The sequence below is a fragment of the Solea senegalensis genome, linkage group LG16 (genome assembly GCF_019176455.1).
Source record: "Solea senegalensis isolate Sse05_10M linkage group LG16, IFAPA_SoseM_1, whole genome shotgun sequence".
Lineage (NCBI taxonomy): Eukaryota > Metazoa > Chordata > Actinopteri > Pleuronectiformes > Soleidae > Solea > Solea senegalensis.
Genome location: NC_058036.1, coordinates 10628532 through 10652357, shown reverse-complemented (window position 1 = coordinate 10652357; position 23826 = coordinate 10628532). Strand labels below are relative to the sequence as shown.

The following is a 23826-nucleotide window of genomic DNA, read 5'->3' as shown; positions in this document are numbered from 1 at the left end:
TGGCGAGATCAGTGACCAGTTTGCTGTCCCCTTTAACTTTATATCTTACAGTAGCAAATGCTGGATATAGTGATACAAAATATAGCTGACTTTCCCTTTACATTTCTTAAAAAACGTGTAGTTTAACCATTTTAAGATTGAATTAACATATCAAATGTAATATAAATTGTTAAACTAACACGACGAATACATATAGCGCTATCATGTGACATAACAGCTGCATATATCACGTGACAACACCTGTCATGTGACTCGGGCTCTCACTATTCCGCCGTCATTCAGCAGGAGAATGGCGTGGAGAGCAGTGTTCCCCGCGGCACTTATGTTTTTAACTCTGTCTCTCAGTGCATGTGTGTCGCCTCTCCCATACGTTCTGGACGATAAAGCGGGACTGGGGAGGGTTTTTGACGGAATTGGAGGCTTGAGCGGCGGCGGGGTGAGTTAAGATGCTGCAGCTGTACTACTTCCGGGTTTGATGAAGGTCCACATTGTAACTGTCCCCCATAGAAAGTTAGAAGTTATTTCTAACTTTTTAGAAATAGTTTGTATAACCAATGTCACATTTAATGTGCATGTGTTTGTGTGTACACATAATGTTTGTGCTTCTAATCCAGACAAACATTTACTAACAATGTGAATTGAACTAGTCATTGTTGTTTTGAACAATGACTGTTGGGCCAGTGGCTCTTTATGTCAACCCAGTTGGGAGTGTTGATACTCATAGCTTTCTTTTTCATAACACAGAGAGATATTGTACCTCAGACCTCCTGATTGTTACATGTTTTCAAAGATTTTTGCTATCAATGTGCAGGTAACAGTACTGATTTGATCACGTGACTTGATAGACCAGTGCATTGATTGTATAGAAAATGTGGACATTGTCTTCTGGTTTGCTGGAGGAGGCTATGGTGGCAGGGTGAGGTCAAAGGTTAACATAGTTGGACATCATGGTTGCAGAGGTTGTTGGGTAACTGCAGATGTTGAATGCTTTGCCTCGAGCATAGTGTTAACCAAACTTTCTGTTAGGGACACACAATATTACCAGCACACACACACACATGCATTTGTAATGTTAACAAGTATTCAGGCAGTGTGCATTTCAGACACCATTAATTAATTGTGTTTCTTTTTAAACACGGAACTACACATAGAACTATGTCGTTTCAAAGAGACTCAGGCCTATCAAGTGCCAACCAAGTAATCTTACAATCAAGGCCAACATGGATGACTGCCATTCTGTATGCAACAAGAACATACAGTGGCCCTGAAGTGCAAATTACCAACACAAATGGGAAAACACTAACATCAACGAAAATACAACAACATTAACATGAAACACACGCCCCCAAAAGCGGAAAATACAACAACATTAACCTAAGCACAACGACATTAACTGCAATGGAAAAGTACATGCTGTCAAACAAGGATCGTCACTGATTGGACTTTTAACCTGAAGTTAAGCGCCGGTTTCAGTGAAATTAGCTGAGATTGGCACAGTACCCACGGGGGTCCCGTCGTCCGGCTTCTTAAAATAAAACCTTCCGCCCAACAATCCCTCACCTCTCTCCATCTTCAGCTTCTATCTCTGTCTCTCCTATCTGACTTACTGTAGGCAAGTGACTGTTTCGTGTGGATACTTTATGATAATTTAAACTTGTGTTAACTGCATTACATCTGCACGGCTGTATGAATAGCAACAATTAGCACGTTAACTTTGACAGCTTGTTTCATATCGGCATCTGTATCAGTCATTGGCTTGGATATCGGTAAAAAGTCCAATATTGTATGTCCCTACTTTCTTTATGTAGAGCCAGTTTTTGAAGATGGAAAATTATCATGACCCAAGTCACTATATCAATCATGACGAAAGCAAATTTATGCACATAATGTAGCGACTAATTTACAGCCATATCTGTAATAATAATTTTGAATTCTATCTATTGAATCAAATGAACATTAGTTAATATTTAAAGTAACACACCACAGTTTATAAGAAGGGATGGTGGAGCAGCGTTTTACTGGACCAACTTGATAGACATGTTGTGGGTTCAGAAATGGCCTTATGCAAACCCTGGTTGATAATGTAGTAAGTTGAAGCATTGGATATGTCAATAAAGCTTCACTACATAGAATCACTCTGCAAATGTTGGCTGCCCTACTCTTCAAATTTACACTGCCTAATAATAATAATAATAATCACCTGGTGTGAATGTGCAGCTGTGTGCAGTGACTTCATGAATCACAAGATATGGATTGATTAGTTGCAGAACAGGTCAGGTGGCTAAAACCATGTAAAAACAGCTTGTGATTGCATGCCGGTGTGCACACCTCTTTTCACTGTCATGTATCAAAAGATAAGATTATTCATAAATGGTTAATCTATCGTTTATATCCTCGATTAGTTGTTTGGTCCACAAAAGGTTGAGAAATCACTTTAAACACATACAGTACACTGATTACACTTTTGCTTACGCTGTCTCTTTGTGATAATAGTTTTAAGGCTGCATCCAACTAATATTTCCATAATTTATTAATATGTCGATTTTTTTTTTTGATGAATCGATTGTAGTTGTTTGGTTCATAGTACAGTGTGGCCCCATGCCTGTTATCATTTCAAACCCTTGCAGCCTCTCATCACAGTTCATTAAGGTCCAGAGCCTGAGAGTTGATATCGGAGTGATATTAGAACTGGCACAACATCGCCATCACGGCTCTTCATGAAGGTAATGTGTTATCTCTGACTCCCTCCAGGCAACTTCTCGGTTACTGGTGAACTATGCAGAGCCGTACCGTAGCCAGATACTGGACTACCTGTTCAAGGTGAGGCCTGATAATGTGATAATGTGTCACTCATTGCTACTACAGCTCAGTGGAAGCTACATGGAGACTCATGCTCTGTCTTTCTTACTGCTTTCAGCCAAATTTCGGCGCCTCTTTGCACATACTGAAGGTGGAGATTGGAGGAGATGCTCAAACTACTGGTATGTGATGTATGCTAAACTTATTAATCTTTCTACCTTTAACTTTAAAGACACTCACTCCCTCACTCAGCAGAGTTTCAACCAAGTACGTATTTCCAGGATTCACTTACTTGCTTGACATTAAATTAAATTAAATTAAATTAAATTAAATTAAATTAAATTAAATTAAATTACACAGATTTTTGTATTTGTTTATTTAACCGTTTTAATGTTTTAATGTACTCTTTGTACTGAAAAGCAATACAAGTGGGGGACATTTTTGAGAATGTACGTGTATGTATTTGCCCAGAAATGACTTGAGTTTGTGCAACTGTAAAATAGGTCCAAAAAAACCCAAATGTATTTTCAATATCAAATAATTTAGAAACGTATACATTTGGGGGGTATGTTTTGCCAGGCGGAACACAATTTGTTTTGGTTTGGTTTCTGGCGGTGTCATTTCCGCGCTGCGCAATTGAAGCGCTTCGTTTTACGTCACGCCTGACAGTCGATGACGGAAGCAAAGAGGAAACAACATCATCAGCGGAGCTTCAGTGGAGAGACGGCTGCGGACCGTGTTAGTATGGCTGAAAACGCCAACAAGCGGCCACAAAAAGTTTCAGAAGTGGACTCTACGGTCAAAAAGAAGCCTAAGCGCACACCAGAAGGAATAAAATCTAAAAAACAAAGCGACCGGGAGCGCGGACAAACGCGGGTAACACTTGGTGTAGCTTTTCCCCGTTGGAGAGCACTGAAAGCAGAGTCGGGACTCAGGGCGGACACAGATTTTGCCTTATTGCTCATGGACAGGTTGGTGATCTAATTTGTTAAACATTCAAAGTAGGACGCCTTGCTTTGCATTTACGCTTCCTACGTATTGTATTAATATACCATGTTGTCATTCCTTTGCTGCTGTAACTGTGCTAATGTTCCCGTTGTTGGAATAGCTTTTTCTTATTGTATCTCTTCTGTCAGCTCTTGTATCATATTGTATCCTGGCTGTCTTAATAATCAGTTAGGAAGGCTAAGTCAGCATATCAATCTGCAGTGTTCTGTTTACATTATTGTTGTTGTTGTTGTTGTTGTTGTTGTTATTATTATTGTTATTATTATTATTATAGGTTGCCAATGCAGATGTAGATTTTCAAACTATAGTGCTCCCGTTTTCTTTGTCATTGTTATTATTCTTAGTTGATAAAGCAGAGTCTGCATTTACAACTATGTAGTTACTGTTTTCTTTCTTATTGAGAATTACTGTTGTACTTGTTGTTGCATACTTTTTTTTGGGAAGGTGCAATGAAGCAACATTTACTGAGAGGACAGTGGAAATGCAAAAATCAGACATTTGAATCAGGCTGGAGAGCAACAGGGAAAAGATCATTTTGGTTTGACTGTTTGGAGAGGAAACTTCTAAATGAAGATGGTGACTACCAATGTGCAAGTGGTAGTCACCACCAAGTGTGACTCAATGTACAGTATGTGACATTACTAAATTCAATTCAATTGAGATGATGTGAGAAAAGAGTTGAGAGACACTTTGTTTTCAGTTCATTCATGTCATTTGGCAGAGTCTGTACTTATCAAGTATCAAGGGACAAAGTTTAAATCAGGCTTGATGAGGGTTCTTCTACCTAACCCATAATGCTAAACCAGTCTCTTAATTATTTAGCTGCCTTCCTTTTTTCTTACAGTTATGAAAAGTACTCAAAGGCTTCCACCTCAATGACAGCTGAGGGTAACCTACAGTCTCCTTTTCTCCTGTCACAGTCCAGCAATGGCAGTGAATATCACAGGTAGTGTGTGTGTTGTAATAGCACCATTGTATGGTATGACTTAGTATCTTTTTTTTGTTCTTTCAATCTGTCTGTGTGAGTGTGGCAGGTCCCCAGAGGAGAGGTGTGTTTTGCAGATTAAGCATTTTTGAGCACTAAACAAGGCTCATTTTATTTTACATTACATGCTCATTACTTAATGTTTATTCTTAGACATGAAGGCGGTTACGACTTCTTGGGTTTGTACTGAGCCAGAGCATAAGATCATTATCAATATCTTGCTTAATATCAGCTATGAGTTAAGTCAGAATGATAAATTATAGTTTTTAAATCTGTTATACTACCTTTTATAGTAGCAGATATCCAATCGCTATTGTTTGTTCTTTAGTTTAGTATTATTGTCCAGAATGTGCAACCTCTATAATCTGAATACATCACTAGATAGTTTTCCTTTTTTCATCACAATGTTTGTTTTCATTTTAGTATTACCATTGATTGGGAAGACGAGGAAGAAGGAGTTTATGGGGAATCAATTTCTGATAAAGAGGTGCTGTCGAACCCAGAGGAAGACACAGAGAGCTCTGATGAAGAAGACAGTGTTTTCCGCTCTTGTGCACGGTACGTTTTGTCTGCAGACTTCATGACTGAACATTTAGCTGATGTGGACAATGAAGATGAGCTATTTGAATTTGATGGCTTCCCCCATTTGTTCAAGCTGTACTACTGAGAGAGAGAGAGAGAGATATTTTAAAGCATTTAAAAAACAAAACGCAGAGCTCATCTCACATTCAAACTCAAAGGATGTTGGATGCTGTGAATCTCTGTCCACAGCATGATAATACCTGCTGACAAGCTGACCATTTCAATCAGGTGTGTTGGAGCAAGGCAACATCTAAAACATGTTGGGCAGGTGTCCCCGAGGACCAAGATTGAGAAACACTGATTGGCAACGACCATAGGAAAACCCTTGAGGGTCAACCTCTAGTTTTAGCTGATGCTTTCCGTTGCCTGGTTTTGAATGTTGGATAAACTATGTGTATAACTTTTGTAATTTCTGCCCATGACTCACTTTTATGTTTTCAACTCAGATCTGACAGTGCCACAAAGACACCTCTCCCAGCTGCAGGCATGGAGGAGTCGGGGTGTGATCTTGGAGAGAGTGAGGAACTCCCAATGACTGACATCACATCAGGCCCAGATTACCAGCTTGTCTTATGTGAAGATGACATTGTTGGTGAAAAAGCCTCCATAGCGTATGAGAAAAACCTCCGACAACTTGCAGGCTTTCTCAGATTCCCGCTGGAAAAGTGTGAATACAGTGACCCTCTCCTGGGAGTTGAATGTGACGCTGTTCAACCCTTTGACATAGTCATGGAGTCACGGGGAACTGCATCAACCATTGAATGGGTAAGGAAGCTTTTATGTAACAACACTGCACTGAAGTTTCATAGTTTTCCAGGTCTCCTAATACCTAATTATACCATGTACATATGACACATTCTGCCCACTTTATTTGATGTTAAATAGAAAAAAGCCCTTGTGTTGTTGGTTGTCGTCGTCTGACCCCGAACTTAACCGTTCCGTACCGTACCAAACTGAGTTTTATCCCACCTCGCATTTGCCGTCACTATCTCCGTTGGCGTCACCTTCCTCTTGTGTTTGGAGTTTTTTTCCTAAAAAATGCTGGGGATAGCAGATCAGATCCTGTTGCGATGAGTCAGAGCAGAAAAAAGGAAAGCATATTGCGACTTTTCCAAACCAAAAACATTGTGTTGTTGAGTTGTGATGTAATTATGAAATGTACATAGAAATGGTAAAGACAGAAAATCTGAGAAACAACAACAGGGGCTTCTACAACAAGTCGATGTGGCACCAGAAGCCAAAAAAGTAAAAAAAAGAAATGGTTAGTCACTTTGCTTGTGTCCTCACAGCAACACATTTATATTATTATAATGTCACTGTCTCATTTTTCTGATCAGCAATAAAAATGCCAAGCCTTTTTTCAGTGCCCTCTGCTGGATGATATGGTAATTACTTCATAACTACTTGCTCCTATGCCTGGTGCATTACATCATGCTTTTATTCACACATGGTTCCAGCTAAAATAGAGGAAATATCTGTTGATATTAATATTGGCATTCTACCATCAGTATGACATTAAACTGACACCTTTTTTTACAGTCATTTTCTTCTTGGCTAAATCTGAATACATGAAAAACAAAGTAGTCACAGCCCTATCAGTGTGATGTTGGAATTCTGTATGCATAGTTTCTCTTCATGTTTGTTCTCTGTATGCACAGGTATGTTCCCGAGGACACAGCCTTTGGAAGTGGAACTCCCAGCCTGTTTTCAAGTTTGGCATGCAGTCAGGGGACTTCATGCTGGCCACCAATATCCTCCTCTCTGGAAATGATTATGACAAAATAGCACTTCTGTTCCAGTACATGAACATGAACATAGTGGCTAAGTCCTCTTTCACTGCGGTGCAACATTCATACTGTGTTAACACCATCAAGGAGTTCTGGCAGGAGACAAGGTCAGCATTTATAAACCACCTACATGCAAAGAAACACATTTTATCTGTTATTTAGTGAACTGGAGTGGTTAGTTTTCTTGACTCGTTGCTGTGATGTTTGCTTTATAAACCATCGTCTCACCAGATACAAAAAAGTCTACAACAAGCAGTTGCGAAAGTATCAGTACATCATCAAGAACCACAAAACCTGCACTGTCATACCTGACCTACAGAGAGCCATCGTTAGGAAACATTTGGGGTCAGGGAAGACAGTGCCAAGGCTGAGGAGTTCCTCCAACCCTGATGATCGAGAGAGTGATGGCCTCATCCCACCAATGTAGTCACTAACGCCACAGGAGCTGCTCCAGAGGCAGGCCCCCAGAGGAGAGGTAAATAATAAGAATGACTGTTAGTGAATGTCATGTTAGGCTACATTAATTCCAAACTGTTATGTTGTCATCTATGAATTGCATTTTCAAAAAAAAAAAGGATCTGCATCCAAGTGAGTGTTTTTAGCTCAGTAATTAATCTAAAAATATATATCCCATGACCATTCATGTCCACTGGGTAAGTTGGTGTAAAAAGGAATCTGATTCTCTCCTCTGCAGTTGTTCGAAAAGACAAGGGTGAAAATGAACATGGATTTCTGTCACGAGACTGACGACAAGGTGAAACTGAAAGTAAGTGTTGACGGAGTTTTTCAGTCACAATCTTTTTTCTTTGTCATTTTGATGTTTTCTGTCCACACATCGTTCAAAGAAATGAATTCATCCACACGAAATCCCTGAAACAACTCCTGTACATATGTATAGCAGGCCTGTATGTGGACAGCCCCTCCATTTTTAAACTTCTCTTATTTTGGCTTGTTAAAACCCTGTGGGGCAGAACAAAATCAAAGCAGCATGGATGTATCCTCAGTTACACATTACTCGTGCTAATTGTTCTCTTGTCTCTTTTTTTTCTAGCTGTTGTCCTGAAGAAAGAGCAGCATGGAAGGACTTGAACTACTTGAACATATTGCTTATCAATAAACTTTTTGTAAATATGTATAAAGGTATTTGTACAGTTTTGCGTTTGCATTTGTAAAGTAATATAATAAAAGATGTGATGATGTACTTTTGAAAAAGCTATTGATGTTTTTGTTTTCCTTTTTATCTATGAACAAATCATATCAGCTCTCCACTTCTGCTGGCACCTTTGTGGTGGTGCCTTTGGCCTTGAACTTGCACATGCTCCTTGCAGCAGTAGGGTCAGGTGGATTCCTGAAGGAGAGGATGACAAACACCCCATCCTCTCACACACTGGGGAAGACACTTCAGACAAAATAGAGATTAAGCAGTGTTAAGTGTTTTGTTATTGAAATGAATGTGTTGAGGGGAAAAAAGAGTTGAGCTTCTCAAGGCTTAAACAAAGAAGAAACAAAGAATGTGCACGTTAGGTTTGTCAGAGATAAGAAAATGTAAATACATGGGGTTTCATTTAGTAATCCAAGTACATATAATGTTTGTGGAGCACGTCATGTGTTCTAATTATTTCCTGTTTACCTTCAGTCAATTTGTTCTATAAGAAAAATACATTCAAAAGACACATTCCACCATCCTCTCTCCTAATGAAGATCTGTTATAATTTGTTATCTTTAGTACAGTCATTCCCCATTTTACAAACTTTATACTGTAATACAATGAAGTTAAGTTGTCACTTTTAACTATATGCTCAGATTCTCAGCAGGTGACGTAATAATTTGCAGAACATTTGCAGTTATCATTTCATCCCATTCATATACAGAATGATCAGACCCGGTGACATGTTTTTCTAGTATATAGGCAGTGTTTTTAATTTCCTTATGAGATTATTCTGTCTAATCATTTGTAGATGGAACTGAGCCGTCCCACATGCACTATGAGAATGACGAGAACTACTTCCGGGGCTACGAGTGGTGGCTCATGAAAGAAGCCAAGAAGAGGAACCCAAACATTACACTCATCGGTAAGAAATTGTTAATTGTTAGGACAAACAAACAGTTCATTTATAATAAGTGATTTCAGAAGGTAATGACCATCTTAATTTCATATTCGTTATCATTTACCCTTTTTTATTGATGGTGAACAGTTGCTTGACTCACGCAACATCCATAATAGTCAACACTGCTGGCCAAATGCTCAAAAAAAGTAGGTCAAACTAGTCTTTGTCCACTCTGATATAAGCGTTGGACGTCCCTCATCAAGACAAAGTTCCTGAATCAGTTGGTGAATGATAGGTTGCTCCAGACATGGTAACTTTGTCTGTACAGTAGCAATGTATTGGCCATTTTCTTTGTTATGATGTTCTGTTGTCCTTAGGTCAATGTTTTTATTAATTCAGTGGGGCTGCAGCAATTTAAGTCATGTCAGCAGCTCCCAAGTGTTGCTACTTAGTAACAATGGATGTGACAGAGCTATAACCGTAAATGCAACGTAAATGTTTATAGTGGCGGCTTTTCTCCAGGTACTTTGTTACTGATACTACCAGTTTCTAATTGTTCATCCCTGGCTCATGTGGTCTTACTGTGCTTTTAGGCAGATAGGTCGAGGCAGATGTCCATTCACTCTGAGCCTGATTCTGTCAGGAGAGGTTTTTTTTCTCTCCACTGATGTCTATTATGTTCCAATTGGGTTCCACTATAGTAATTGTAAGGTCTTGATCTTTGTGCCTTGAGATACTACATGTTTAAAAATAATAAAATAATGCCATTGAACGATACAGTACATTGTTGTTAGTCAAAGCAGTCGTTCACTTGTTTGGTGTGTCTCTTCTTGCAGGATTACCCTGGGCATTTCCTGGTTGGGTTGGCCATGGTAAGAACTGGCCCTATGACTTCCCAGACGTTACTGCAACTTACGTGGTGAACTGGATCCTTGGTGCCAAGCAGTACCATGATCTGGACATTCAATATGTTGGGGTGTGTAGTCAGTTATTTGTCATCTCATTCTTATTCTCCTGTTTGCTGTGATTTGAAATTGCTGTTTTTCCTCAATGGACTTTGGTGCAGGAGAGTGGGTAGTTTACATTTATGAAAAAAGAAAATGAACCAAACTCAAAATAAATTACAGTAAACTAACAAATGGGGGAGAGAAAGGGAAAGAAGCAGACGAGGTAGAGACAGAAGAGAGAGACTAGGAGCAGATATATAACAGTTGCATTAAGTTATAGCTTTAGACAGAACAGTTCTGAATCAATTATGACATGTTTATAGTACTACAATGTAATTTACACAAGCAGTAGCATATATTGTTAAACATGTATCATACTGATTAATTTAATTTAATTTAATTTAATTTAATTTAATTCATAGCATAACAGGTGGAACTGGAAGCCATGGTGATGTCATCTAAAGTGACAATGTGGTCAGAAAGTTTAAGTTTAGTTTAGGGCCGAGTACAATGACCTCAGTTTTGAGTGTTTAAAAGTAGACATTCACAGGTCAATCAGGACTTAATGTCTTTGAGAAATTCCTGGAGTTGAACAACCTGATTTGTTTCATTCAGCCTCATCAAATAATATAGCTGTGTGTTATCTGCATAACAATGGAAGTGCGTGTTCTAATGCTCTCTAATATTGTTCCCTAAAGTAAGCATGTATAGGGTAAAAGGTATAGGTCCAAGCACTGAGCCCTGTGGAACTCCATAATTAACTTTTGTGTGCAAAAGGCATTATTATTTATGTAAACAAACTGGAATATCTCTAAAGAGTATGAGGATAGATCAACCTTGTTTAATATGGAGCTGTTAATAAAAGGAAAAACAACTTTAAACAGTTTGGTGGGGATGGGATCTAACTGACGGTGGTTAGGTTTGGGTGATGACACTAATGATGTTAACTCAGGGAGATATATAGGAGAGAAACTGTGTAACTGTACATCTGGTGCTTAGAAAGCTCTTTAATTTATACCACTTCATCTTTTTAGATTTGGAATGAGCGAAGCTACGACAGCAAGTACATCAAGGTAATCCTGACCTCTATTGACTAAAAATGTGGATACCCATAAAGCAAATGTGTATGTAAATAGTGCATTATGGGTAAACGTAGTGATGAAGGAGAGAAAAACAGCCACAGACGTTTTAGCTGGTTTCCTCTGAGGGCATGTCTTTGTTGTCAAGGTGCTCCGGAACATTCTGGATAAAGTTGGTCTAACTGGTGTTGGCATCATCGCTGCTGATGGTGATTGGAACATCGCTAAATCTATGAATGGCGACTCGGCCCTGAATAATTCTGTTGAGGTTATTGGGTAAGTACAGCTGGCTTGAAGTCACTTTCAGAGGTGGCATGAATTACTGTACATGTTGCTTGAAAATGTTCATTGATACAAAATGATTATATCAAGAGAGCCAGTTTCCAATAATCCTAATGAATATAAGAGGACGCTATGATCATGAATCCCCTTTGACATTCTTGATGACTCATCATGCCGTTGGGGAAGTGTTGCATCCAACTGTAAGAATCTTTCAACTCGACGAACCATCAACCCCTGTGTTTCGCCAATCTCTCTCTCCTCAGCAGCTCCTCTGCATCAGACATATGGTCTCTCTTTGGAAATTTCCTCCTCATCGTTATCCTCTTCGTCAGATATATTATTCTGAGCTTTCTGTTTGCTTAACTCCAGAGATAAAGAGCTCTGGTAGCTGAAGTCACATAACCATGGCAGGAGACAAACCATAAATCAGGGTTATGCTAACATGATGCTTACCCCTCCAGTGTCAACAATGCTATCGTAAGTGGACTCCAGAGTCGGTTGATTGCCATTGAGTCCAGTTGTTCCCCTCCGGGCTCTTTCTTTCTTTAAACTTTCAGTGACTCTCGGTAAGATGAAGGGAAGATGTCCGGATACTGCAGGTCTGGAATAATGTCCTCTCCACCTCCTCTACACTCTGTTCACTCATGGGATGCTTTGACCAATCACAGAGCAGTTCAGAGAGAGTGCTCTTACTGGCTGTGCTACTACAACTACTCTGCATATTACATTACATTACATTACATGTCATTTAGCAGATGCTTTTAGCCAAAGCGACTTACAAAAGTGCATTTAAACATTTGGGTACAAATAAGAGCTAGAAGTTTTTTTTGTCGTCTTAGTCGAGGTAGAGTCGGAAGAGATGTGTTTTTAGTCGGCGGCGGAAGATGTGGAGGCTTTCAGCTGTCCGGATGTCGATGGGGAGATCGTTCCACCATTTGGGAGCGAGGACAGTGAACAGTCTCGAGTTCTGCGAGTGCCTCTGTGATCCTCTCAGTGAGGGGGCAGCGAGCCGGTTTGTCGATGCAGAGCGGAGTGGGCGTGCTGGGATGTAGGTTTTGATCATGTCCTGGATGTAGGCTGGACCGGATCCGTTTGTAGCATGGAACGCAAGCACTAGAGTCTTGAAGCGGATGCGAGCAGCTACAGGAAGCCAGTGAAGGAAGCGGAGGAGCGGTGTAGTGTGGGAGAATTTTGGTAAGTTGAAGACCAGTCGAGCTGCTGCATTCTGGAGGAATTGCAGAGGTCGTATGGCGCATGCAGGAAGACCAGCCAGGAGGGAGTTGCAGTAATCCAAGCGTGAGATGACAAGAGCCTGTACCAGAACCTGTGCCGCCTTCTGGGTTAGAAGAGGCCGTATCCTTCGGATGTTGTGCAACATTTATCTGCAAGATCTAGCTGTTGCAGCAATGTTGGCAGTGAGGGAGAGATGGTCATCAAGTGTCACACCCAGGTTCCTTGCGGTATGAGAGGGAGTTACCACAGAGTTGTCGAGGGTGATGGTTAGGTCTGTGGTGGGAGAGCTTTTTCCTGGGAGAAAAAGAAATTCAGTCTTGTCGAGATTGAGTTTCACCATAGAGACCTGCATACAGGTCTCTATGGTGGAATGATTACTACTCCAGCATTGGCAACACCAAGTTTTAAGTTTAGAGCCTAAAATGCAGCTGGTGTCAGTATCGGCAGAGTTTCAGCGATGGAGAGTTCTTCTCTGGTCACCCGTCACTTATGAAACTACTTTGACTGTCGGCTGATGAGAGGAGCTCATGACAGAGAGGTGTCACCCCAAAATGTGAGCTGTGGATGAATCGCAACAATAAGTGCAGATTTAAAACTCTCACTGCTTATTTGAACCAATGATACATTAAGCAAGACATAAAGACATGTTTGTCTCCGTGTGCTGTGAGGTCGGCGTTGCTAATCCAGAGATTTCTTCCTCTGGAACTGTCTAGCTAGATGTCTGTGGCTGTTTTTCCTTCTGTCGGACACAAGGAATGAAAAGTTTAGTTGTTCCCTGTCGTACACACATACAGAATGCATGGCTTAGTATTTTCCTTATAAAGCATGGCATTTTCACCTTAAACAACTGCAAACTGTGCACTATATTGCTGCCTTCATGTAAAGAAAGACGACATGCCACTGTTTTTGGCATTTATAGATTCATTTTTGCCTCATAAATATGTTTTATATTGTGAACTTTATAATGTTCCGTAACAAAACGGTGCTATTTTGAAATTGTGCAAAATATCGTCACAAATGTCCTTATTTCTTTCACTTGACGGGCCCCTCCTGACCGGATTTGAAAGTCATTTGAGTTTAAGACCCCTGCCGTAAATGCTGTGCTATTAGAAGCACATTGTTGTTTCAGGCGACCTGACAAAACCTGTGCATCTGCATATTTTATGATGGATCATCATATACACTGTTTTAAAGAAAAGTTCTAACACATCGATGATCATTTCATCTTTTCGTTCTATCGTTTCAGCCCTCTTAATCATAAGGGCATCATGATGCACTGATGCCACAAGATATTAATGTGCACTACCGGCTCAGCAGCAAACTCCATTTCCTCAAGAATAGTTAAACACATTAATAATTAATATTTGGTTTGTCATTAACAATAAATAATTGAAACAAATGTTTTTTCTCAGTTAATATTTTAACACTTGCGCTCCAAATGATGCAAATATGAACAAATCAATGAGAGAGAAAGACAATAAAACATGTTTATAAAAGGGGGGGAGTCTGCATCTTTGACTTCGTCTCCCCTGCTTTCTTACTTTGGTTCATGTGCTCCCTCTGCTGGTATAAAACTTAATTACACATCATTTTAGGCCTGCAGAAATGACATGCCAGTGAAATAGAAATTCAGAGACCTCACAACAACAATTATAACGCTCAAGAGAAAAGATATCACAGTTAGATAACCAAATCTAAAAAAAAAGGCATAATTTCGTTCAGATGTTCAAGGTCCAGTGTGTAACATTTAGGAGGGTTTATTGGCAGAAATTAAACATACTCATATTTCTCTTTGTAAAAGTGTGTAATTGCTTTGAAATGGAAATAAGCAATATGTAAGTCTGCCATCTAACATCATCATATTTCTACACACTCCTGTCAAGTTAGATATCATATATGTACCTAAACAACTGACTCATAACTTGAGCTTAGCAAAGGGAGTGATGTCCTGTTTGTTGTAATCTGCAGTCTCGCCATTAGATTCAGTTTTAATTGTATAGCACTGATTCATAACATACATTATCTCAAGGCGTCTTTTATGGTAAGGTTACAACTATTAAAGGTACACACTGGACTAGGGATGCTACGATTAATTGATTTTTTATATGTATATATATATGTATATATATATATATATATAATTTAAACAAGTTCTCAGAAATTTCAGCTTCTTAAATGTGATTTTTTTTTAAAAAATGTTAAGGTTTGAAAAACACTGGCCAACATTTTTCAAGAAACAATCAACAGATGAATAGATTATAAATATAATCATTAATCTGACGGCACTGCAATGATCTTTCATACATTTACCAAATTTGTTGAAATCGGCTGAGTTTTTTTTTTTTACAGTGACGTCATCAGTGGGTAGATTCTTGCCTAAATATAATGGGAACATACTTGGGGATCTCATTAGCGGAGACATAAATATTGAAGTAAACTTTTCATGGGTGGACACAAACTCAACCCCCACTGAGTGTTTTACATGAATGCAGCAAATAATGCAAAGCGACACCTGGCGACTCTGGGTTGCCATTGTAGCTCTGAATTCATGTTCTTCTCTGAACTCCCTGTGACTGTGACTCACTGGCTGACGGTACCAGCTGCTGCGGTACACGCTGGACAAGAATGGACTGGAGAGGGTCAGGATCATAGCCAGTGACAACCTGTGGCAGCCCATTGCCCATTCTCTGCTGTTAGACCCTGAGCTGAGCCAAGCTGTAGATGTGATAGGGTAGGATCCTCCTCTCGAGTGTGATGTCTGCATGTCCAACCTGTCACACCTCACACCAGCCTGTTGTTTTGTCTTCATGTTTCTTTTTGCCCCGCCTTAACAAGAATCAAATGCCTTTTCTTCAGGTTTTACCAGTACTAGGCCAGAATCCATCGTACCATGGTTTTATGAATTTAAATGTGCATTAATACAGTTTTGTTGCTCACATTAGAACCCGTAATCAATCCTGATGTTTGATGTGAACATTAAGTGAAGCTCCTGACCTGTACCTGTATTAGTTTGCTGCTGCGGTGATATGACTGTGAATAAGCAGGTGTGCCCGTGCATGTGAGTGTGTGTTGAAAGTTTATTTTTCTTTTTTACTTTAGATACCTTTTTTTTTTTAATTTTACATACATCAGTACTGATGTTAACCTTTAGTTTAGTACATTTTTGCACAGTATACAAAACAAAACATTACAGTGCACATTTGAAGCCAGAACGATATGAAAAAATAAGTGGTGGTGAAGTTATAAAGTTTAAGAAGCATACAATAATAGAGGTGAAAGTAATAACAGAAATATTAATTAAACGCTGTGAAACTGTAAAAGAGAGTCTTCAATATCCTGTATGAAAGAATAACATGTTTACATTATAATAAACAGAACAGAAAAAGAGATCATAATAATTAAACAGACAAAGAGCTGTTTTTAAACAACAAAAGAAATAAAAAAATCTTGTAACATTTTAGCTTTTTGTGAAATGTAATTCTATAATTTGCTTCCCCGAAATGTTTTGTGTGTAGTGTTTAGTATTGTGTTTAGTTAGTTGTTTATTTGTAGTGTATTTATTATTATTATTATTATTATTATTATTATGTATTTAAAAATAAAATGGTCTAAAACTGGTCAGGAATATTGCTTTCATTGGAAAGTAATTTTCAAAAAACACGCATGTTAATATCAGAATCTGACGTCTCTGAAATAATGCACTCCATAGAAAAGTCTGTTAAACATTATGTTTAAGATATCAAAGACTAATGCTGGCAGCCATGTTTTCACTGTCAGTACCATTTACAAGCACACTTAACAAAAAGTGTCCCTTTAACTGTTCATGCATGTCTTTTCATAAAACAACATAACAATATTTTTACAGTGTGGATGTTCTACTTAAACCCTGCTTTCTTTATGTGGCAGTTGAAACAGCACTTTGATGTGGCCGCTTAGGAGCAAATTAAAGTTGAATTTCCAACATTTTTAACAAAGTTGTATGTTTCTGTTGTACAATAATAATGTGTTGTACTGTATGTGTAATGTGCAGGGCCCATTACCCAGGCACGACCACTGTGAAGGATGCCCTCACCACTCAGAAGAGGCTCTGGTCGTCAGAGGACTACAGCACCTTCAACAACGAGGTTGGAGGAGGCTGCTGGGCTCGAATCCTCAACCAGAACTATGTTAATGGTCACATGACTGCGTGAGTTCACACATAAGAAACTCCTTCTGGCAAAAATTTTTTGCCGTGCATAACTTTTGGTGTGATCAAATCTGACTGAGGGGGTGTTTTTCTGTATACAGCTTCAGTGCGGGGTGGGCGGGGACAAGAAGTGTATATGTCTTAGGTACTTTGAGCAGTAGAATTCACTTCTGAAAGTTCTAGTGAATGCTTGTGTGGATTTTAAGTCTAGATCTGTCACTGCTCATTTGAAATGTAATATTATTTTGAACATGGGGCGAGCTGTTCGAAATGCACCCTACTTAAGTAGTACCCTGCACCCATGGTTTCCTACCTTTATCATATGGCAATGTCAGATGCAAGTGCAGCAGGGTCAACATAGATGCCAGTCTACAGTATGAGGGAGACTTTTCTCTTTCCTTTCTCTTCAGAAAGCACACCCAGCTTTGGTGGAGAGACACAGTGTGCACCCACTACCTCATAATAATCTAATGGCAGCTCTCTGTAAGGGACATATGTGTACTCTGAGCGTATGTTCTCGTCCTTGTCCGTGTAATATTGTAAATAAAAAGAGAACTAGACTAGATCTCAATCTATTCGACAAACAAATAATATCAGAAATGAAGTTGAGCCCTGATGATGTAACATAATGATATTTTAGCTGTTTTCAGTGAGGAGTGTTTACTCTATCATACCCTACTGAAAGCTGTGTGTTATGAATAGTCTAATGCTACCAGCATTGTTAATAGGGTAATGAAAACTGTGACATTAGTAGTGTATTAACGAGGTGGGATCTGGGTTGTTACGGGTCATTATAAAGACGTTCAAACTTTTTTGGACGAAGCCATATTTCAGTCATACTCCTCATATTCATAATCTTGCTTTTTCTATCACAACATTGCTGTTGCAAATCACTTCGCTGGGCTTTTATTTTATTTTATTCTAAATTTACGGACTAACGTTTTATTTTTGCACTTTTGATGTTTTTGTGATTACAATATGTGAATGGATGGACAGAGTGTGTGTTTTTTTTAATGAGAGGAACTGTGTTACTGTCTAGTTGCTTACAGTGACTCTTCTTTCAGCACCATCTCCTGGAACCTGGTGGCCAGCTACTACCAGGAGCTGCCGTTTGGCAGAGATGGGTTGATGACGGCAGAGGAGCCGTGGAGTGGCAACTATGTGGTGGAGTCTCCGATCTGGATCACAGGTCAGAGAAAGACCAGTTTGATCAGGGGTTTACCTGTTCCATCTAATTTAATTAAGCATAGATCCTTTTCTCCACCTCTTATCAACCTTCTGCAGTTAAATGATCTAACTTTGCATAATAATCTAACACCAGAGGATGACACGTCATTATCTATGTTGGTAGTATATCGTAGTTACTAACACAATTAGGGCTGCAACTAATTATTATTTTCATAATCGATCCATTCGTCGACTGTTTATTATGTCATTTGGTCCTTAAAGTGTCAGAAAATGTTGAAACAATCATTGTTCTTTGTTTCAGCGTTATACATGTATACAGCAGATTATCTTACTTAATCTATAATTATTACCATTTGTGTGCCATCACAGTTATTATAACCCTATTATAAGATATTGTTTGCAGGGAAAATTATGAATGAGGACAGGTACATATGGAGTAGACAAATCTATTGATTTTACAGCTGTTTATATTTATTTACTACTGTATAGTTACCTATTTTATTTATACTATTTTTAGTTTTCTAGTTATTAGTACCACTTTTTTGAATTCTTAAGTTCCCTACCAGTCCAGAACTAGTATAGGAGTGCTGTGATGGGAGAGAGTGTGGGTGTTGCTGTAATGATGTGAATTTCTCTTTCCTGATTAATGGCATGTATACGAACTTAAGAGCAACATGTATAACTTATTTTTATTCAAATAAAAAGTTTAATAGCAAAAACACGAAAAATAATAGTGATATAAGTAATGAATATGATGACGTTCTCAAATGTCAAGATGATTCTGTTTTCATGATTTCTTTGTTATACGCAGCAAAGAACCCAGAAAACGTTTGCTCTAACTTTTGTTTATTAATTTAGTAATCAATTAATAATCAAATTTAGTCATCAATAATCGGTTTATTGTTGCAGCCCTAACCTCAATGATTCTTTACAACACTGAGTTAGCTGTTCATGAAAACATGACTCGTGCATTTAACCAGCCTTATTAAATGTCCACCTGTTTGATTCTATGATATCTTTAAAAATATGTTTGGTCTTTTACCTCAATATGAGAGAGTATAGATACCAGATATGAATCCATGAACCTAGAGTTGTTTAAGGGTGATTCAGTTGGATATTGAATAGTTATGCACCTTCTGTGACTGATTGTTATGTGCCTTTGATATAATGTTAATGAATGATTTTTTAAGTCAAGTGTTCTGCTGTGTTTCTCTTGAAGCTCACACCACACAGTTCACCCAGCCAGGATGGACCTACCTACAGACTGTTGGACACCTGGAACAGGGAGGAAGTTATGTTGCCCTGACTGATGGGAAAGGAAACCTCACGGTTGTCATAGAAACAATGGCAAGTCCACATCCTTCTACTTTCTGCATATGATGTTTTGTTACTCAAAAGGGAAATATCAAAAATAAGAGGGGGGACGTTCCATTTACCATCGAAGTTGAAGTCGTTCATTGTGTCACTTTAATTGTGTGTGTTCATAATTTTGAGAAAATAGTCCAAATAATGGAATGAATGTGTCAAAGCCCTATACTGTACATTCAATTCACAACTTTAATCATGTTAAAAATAAATCTGGTATTCCAGATAACGCCTGTGAAATGGAGAATACAGAGACGATGTGTCCATTACTAGACAAAGACGGTAAAGCTGCTCTTGTGATATGTAACTAGTTGTTTCCTTTACAGACTCATGATCATTCCGTGTGCATCAGACCTCCTCTCCCTGCGTTTAACGTGACTGCCCAGAATGCAACTTTCCAGCTAAAGGGATCCTTTGTAAGTTCCTCTGTGATTTTCATCAAACTGCCTAAACTTAGCGAGCGATTCTTTCAACTCATTCAAAGTTATTTCTTTTTTTATCCCAGGCGTCCATCAAGGAACTCCAAGTGTGGCGGTCACAGTTTAATTTCAAGACAAAAAAGCCGTCCTTCTTTGAAAAGCTAACTCCTCTGAAGGTAAAGCCATCGTTTGCAAGCATGAAGAAAGCAGGAAATGTTTGCACTGAGCTGAGACTGACAGCAGCTCTGATGTGACTGTCTTGCAGCTGTTAGATGGATCCTTCACCTTAAATCTGGCTGAAGATGAAGTGTACACACTCACGACAGTGACAACGGGACAGAGAGGCAGTTACCCAGAACCACCTGCTTCAGCTCGCTTCCCCAAAGTCTACAAGGATGACTTTAATGTCCGTAAGTATCCTGACACACCTGAGCATCGTTCTCCACGTGCCTGTGATAGGTGTCATGTAAGTTATTAAAATACTCACATTTATTTTTTAGATGAAATCTGTCTGAAACCTTCAGTTTCTCTCATCTCTGGTCCTTTTTAGGTGTTTTTGTAGCATAGATCATAGTTGTTGATGCTGTAGTAGCTTTATCTTGAACCTTTATGCAGAGTAATAAGGAGTGCCTTCCATCACAGCCAGGTGCAAACAAGTTTGAATCCCTCTCAGACCATTTGATTGATGCGATGCTGAAAGGTTATGATTGAATTATTGACTACTCTGTGTTGCAACCTGCACTTTTAAAGGTCAGAGTTTGTCATACGAGGTCATTAAGGAGTCAGAAGGTTTCACTACATACTCACTCTGGAAGCCAACAGTAACACTTAATCTCCTAATACAGGATTCTAGAAGGTCTCAGAAAACAAAAGGAGAATGAAAGAAATAGTAAATAAACACTGTGTAAAGACATTTTCAGGATTATACATATTTAAAAAATTCTCATAATGATACGGTTTAGGACATTTCCACAATTATACAGAGATACTCATAAATGTTGCAGAACATTCCTTCTTCTTCTTCTTCTTCATTATTTGTATCAACTTCCTGTAGGAGCCCCTCCCTTCTCCGAAGCTCCGAACTTTGCTGACCAGGCAGGAGTGTTCGAGTACTTCATCAACCTGACTGACTCGGGACCTCACGTCTTCACGCTACGACAGGTTGTGACTCAAAGACCTGTCACGTGGGCAGCAGATGCTGACCAGACTGTCAGCGTGATAGGAGACTATCAGTGGTGAGAGGATTTACACATGTGTCCGCTTGACTGTGTAAAATGCCTAGTTTACACATCTGTGTGTGTGTGTGTGTGTGTGTGTGTGTTGTGGTGTTGTGTTACAGGCAGAACCTCACAGTGACGTGTGATGTCTTCATGGAGAAGAATCAGACGGGTGGTGTTTTCATCGCCGCCAGGGTGAATAAAGGAGGCCAGTCAGTCCGCGGTGCCACTGGAGTCTTTTTCTGGTTGTTTGCAAATGGCACCTACAAAGTTACCAATGATATTGGTCAGTGGTGGTCACTCTTAAAGAACTTTAAGATAAAGTTGGGAAGCTTTTAATGTCGCATCAGTAGTTGACACATCAATTGCATAAAGGATAAAAAGGAGTCTCTTAATATGTTTTCAATCTTCCTCCATGTCAGTGATAATCTGTGTCCTCTAATCTGTGTTTTTAACAGGTGGTCAGACTGTGCTGGCAGAGGGGCAGTCTGGTGCCCGAGCATATGTTTGGTACACCTTATCACTCACTGTGCAAGTAAGTGGAGCTTTTACATCCTTGTCATTTGGGAAATGAAAGTGTAAGGGTTACAATTTGCAACCAGCGAAATACACGAGCCTGTACTTTATGAGGAGTTCATGAGCATTCATACTTAGAATTAACATCCATCCATAATCACAAGAGCTCAACATTAAGTTCAGGCACCTTATTTATAAAAAATGTGCGCAACATTTATGAAAAAAAAGTTGGTGTATGTACGAAACGGGCAGCCCATGGCTTGTAAACGGAGGGTTACCTCATCTTCTACCTCTTTATTCTTCCCATGAGGGTCAGGGGGCAACAACAACCATCCGCTCTCACACATATGTTCAATTTAGAGTGTCCAATTTGCCTTATTAAGTGCTGACACACAGACAGTAAATATTCCATGTGCACACATGTCCCACACCATTTTCCCTTTAGGAGTCACGGCGAGATGTGATTTGGCACAGCTTTTGTGAGCATCAAGTATAGTTGCCTTTAAATAGAAGAAGAGGAAATTCAAACAATGTGAAATGGAGGTAGTTCACAGTGACATTTCCATACAACACAGTCAGGTGTGGACAGATTTAGGATTATTCCCAGAATTATAGATTTATAGTTATAGAAACGTTATCCTCCGCACAAGGCCGTTTGGAGCAACCTTCTTGCTGCGAGGCAACATTGCTAGCCACATGCTCTACAGTGTGGCCCATTTTGAGATTTTGACAGTTTGTGAGTTCCATTTTTAGAATTATACAGTTAAGGACATTTTCAGAATTATAGGGTCAAACATTCTTGGAAATAAAGCACATTCCCAGAATTCCACAATAAGGACATGCACATTTGTACAGTCAGCATATTTACATTCTAAGTATCCAGGACTCATTGTAATCCCAGGTGTGAAGAGTGGTATTTAACACTTGATCACCATTTATCTTCAGATGGATTAGGATTAGCAGTTTTTTCTTGCTTGTTTCTAAGCAAACAGCTGTTTATAATAATGTGTCCCATGCATGTGACTGCATGCTCTGTAACCTGTCACTGTGTCCTCTGTCCTGCAGGGTCAGTATGCGTCCGGGCATCTTAACGGATTCCCACTGTGGAAGAACGCTGTGGTTCTGACTCCAAAGAACGGCTGGGCCGCTATCGGAGCGCACTCTTTTGAACTGGCTCAGTTTGACAACTTTGCGGTGGTGGCAAATGAATGATTTTAAAACCTGAAGACACTTCTTTTATATTATTTGTTCAGAAAACGAGACGAGAAACTCTCTTTTCGTCATGAGAGTCATCAATGAATGAAGGGTAAAAAAAAGAGAGGGAGAATAAAATCCTGTGTTATAATAGGAGTGTGGAAAAGATTGCAGAATCTATCAGGATGTGAAAAGAAGTCTAACAGTGATAATATAAAGTGTCTTATAAGGCATTTGGAGACTATGCTTTAAATGTGAAATTGTGGATTACACCTTTCTAATCAATGTCTTACCTTTAATCAGTGCCTTTAATTAATTTGGTACCTGGGGATAATTGTATATTTTAAGGCTGCACATTTTAATGTAACACATCTCACCCATTTTGCACTGATTGTCATTTTTAAGGAAATTCAAAATAACTGTTTTTTTCACTGTTAATGTTTTTAAGGTTTTAAGCGTGTGTGTCATAAGGGAATAAGTGTGTGTGACTGAAATGAACAAACAGAAGTATATATGTTTGTAATGTGTGTCGTTCCAGCATTGAATAAAAACTCTTAAAACTACTGGAATTTTGTGACTACAGTGTCCATTTTGTTCACTGTTAATATTTGAATATGTTTCAATAAATAATAAATAGATCTGTAATGTTAGCACAGGTAATATTGATAATAAGAAGAATAACACCAGGTCATGAATTTGTGAAAATACACAAGGAAATGTAAATAAACTCTTGTGCTCATATGATACTGTAAATACATTTTTTTTTAAACTTTTTATTTTTGATAAATGTATTTGTTTTAATATTTTGTGTAAAGTGAGTCCATTTTTGCAGAAAAAATAATATTAACCTTTGTTCTTGTTATAAATCTAAAATTGTTTGACAATCACATTGTTCAAGATCAGTAGGTGGTTAAAACAAATTAAAATATAGTCATAGGATATATAAATATTTATGCACCAACCAAAGACGTATCTTTGCTGTTTTACTTTT

At 38.8% G+C, this 23826-nt stretch overlaps 2 protein-coding genes across 3 annotated transcripts; both read left to right on the top strand.

Annotated features, from left to right (window-relative positions):
* Positions 1 to 246: 246 nt before the first annotated feature.
* galcb (galactosylceramidase b) lies at positions 247 to 23398 on the top strand. 2 transcript variants are annotated; one of them, XM_044047064.1, is made up of 17 exons: positions 247 to 436; positions 2752 to 2820; positions 2918 to 2981; positions 9120 to 9233; positions 10046 to 10185; positions 11191 to 11229; positions 11384 to 11511; positions 16781 to 16936; positions 18001 to 18125; positions 19344 to 19471; positions 19816 to 19905; positions 19995 to 20084; positions 20174 to 20318; positions 20963 to 21143; positions 21248 to 21411; positions 21584 to 21660; positions 22707 to 23398. In XM_044047064.1, exons 1-17 carry the CDS (start codon positions 290 to 292, stop codon positions 22851 to 22853), a joined length of 2004 nt encoding a protein of 667 aa, XP_043902999.1. In that variant the 5' UTR covers positions 247 to 289; the 3' UTR covers positions 22854 to 23398. The 2 variants fall into 2 exon arrangements, with proteins under 2 accessions (XP_043902999.1, XP_043903000.1); XM_044047065.1 differs by lacking the exons at positions 247 to 436; positions 2752 to 2820; positions 2918 to 2981; positions 11384 to 11511 and adding exons at positions 7857 to 7927; positions 8213 to 8301; positions 15351 to 15481.
* On the top strand, positions 3164 to 7461 carry LOC122782636. Its single transcript, XM_044047067.1, has 5 exons — positions 3164 to 3770; positions 4652 to 4753; positions 5216 to 5350; positions 5821 to 6139; positions 7033 to 7461. Exons 1-5 carry the CDS (start codon positions 3472 to 3474, stop codon positions 7321 to 7323), a joined length of 1146 nt encoding a protein of 381 aa, XP_043903002.1. The 5' UTR covers positions 3164 to 3471; the 3' UTR covers positions 7324 to 7461.
* Positions 23399 to 23826: the final 428 nt, after the last annotated feature.

Coding starts and splice junctions, on each gene's coding strand:
- galcb (XM_044047064.1), top strand. CDS start 290: ATGGCGTGGAGAGCAGTGTTCCCCGCGGCACTTATGTTTTTAACTCTG. Junction 11,230..11,383: donor ACGACAGCAAGTACATCAAG/GTAATCCTGACC, acceptor TTTGTTGTCAAG/GTGCTCCGGAACATTCTGGA. Junction 18,126..19,343: donor GTCTCCGATCTGGATCACAG/GTCAGAGAAAGA, acceptor TTTCTCTTGAAG/CTCACACCACACAGTTCACC.
- LOC122782636 (XM_044047067.1), top strand. CDS start 3,472: ATGACGGAAGCAAAGAGGAAACAACATCATCAGCGGAGCTTCAGTGGA. Junction 4,754..5,215: donor AATGGCAGTGAATATCACAG/GTAGTGTGTGTG, acceptor TTTTCATTTTAG/TATTACCATTGATTGGGAAG. Junction 6,140..7,032: donor CTGCATCAACCATTGAATGG/GTAAGGAAGCTT, acceptor CTGTATGCACAG/GTATGTTCCCGAGGACACAG.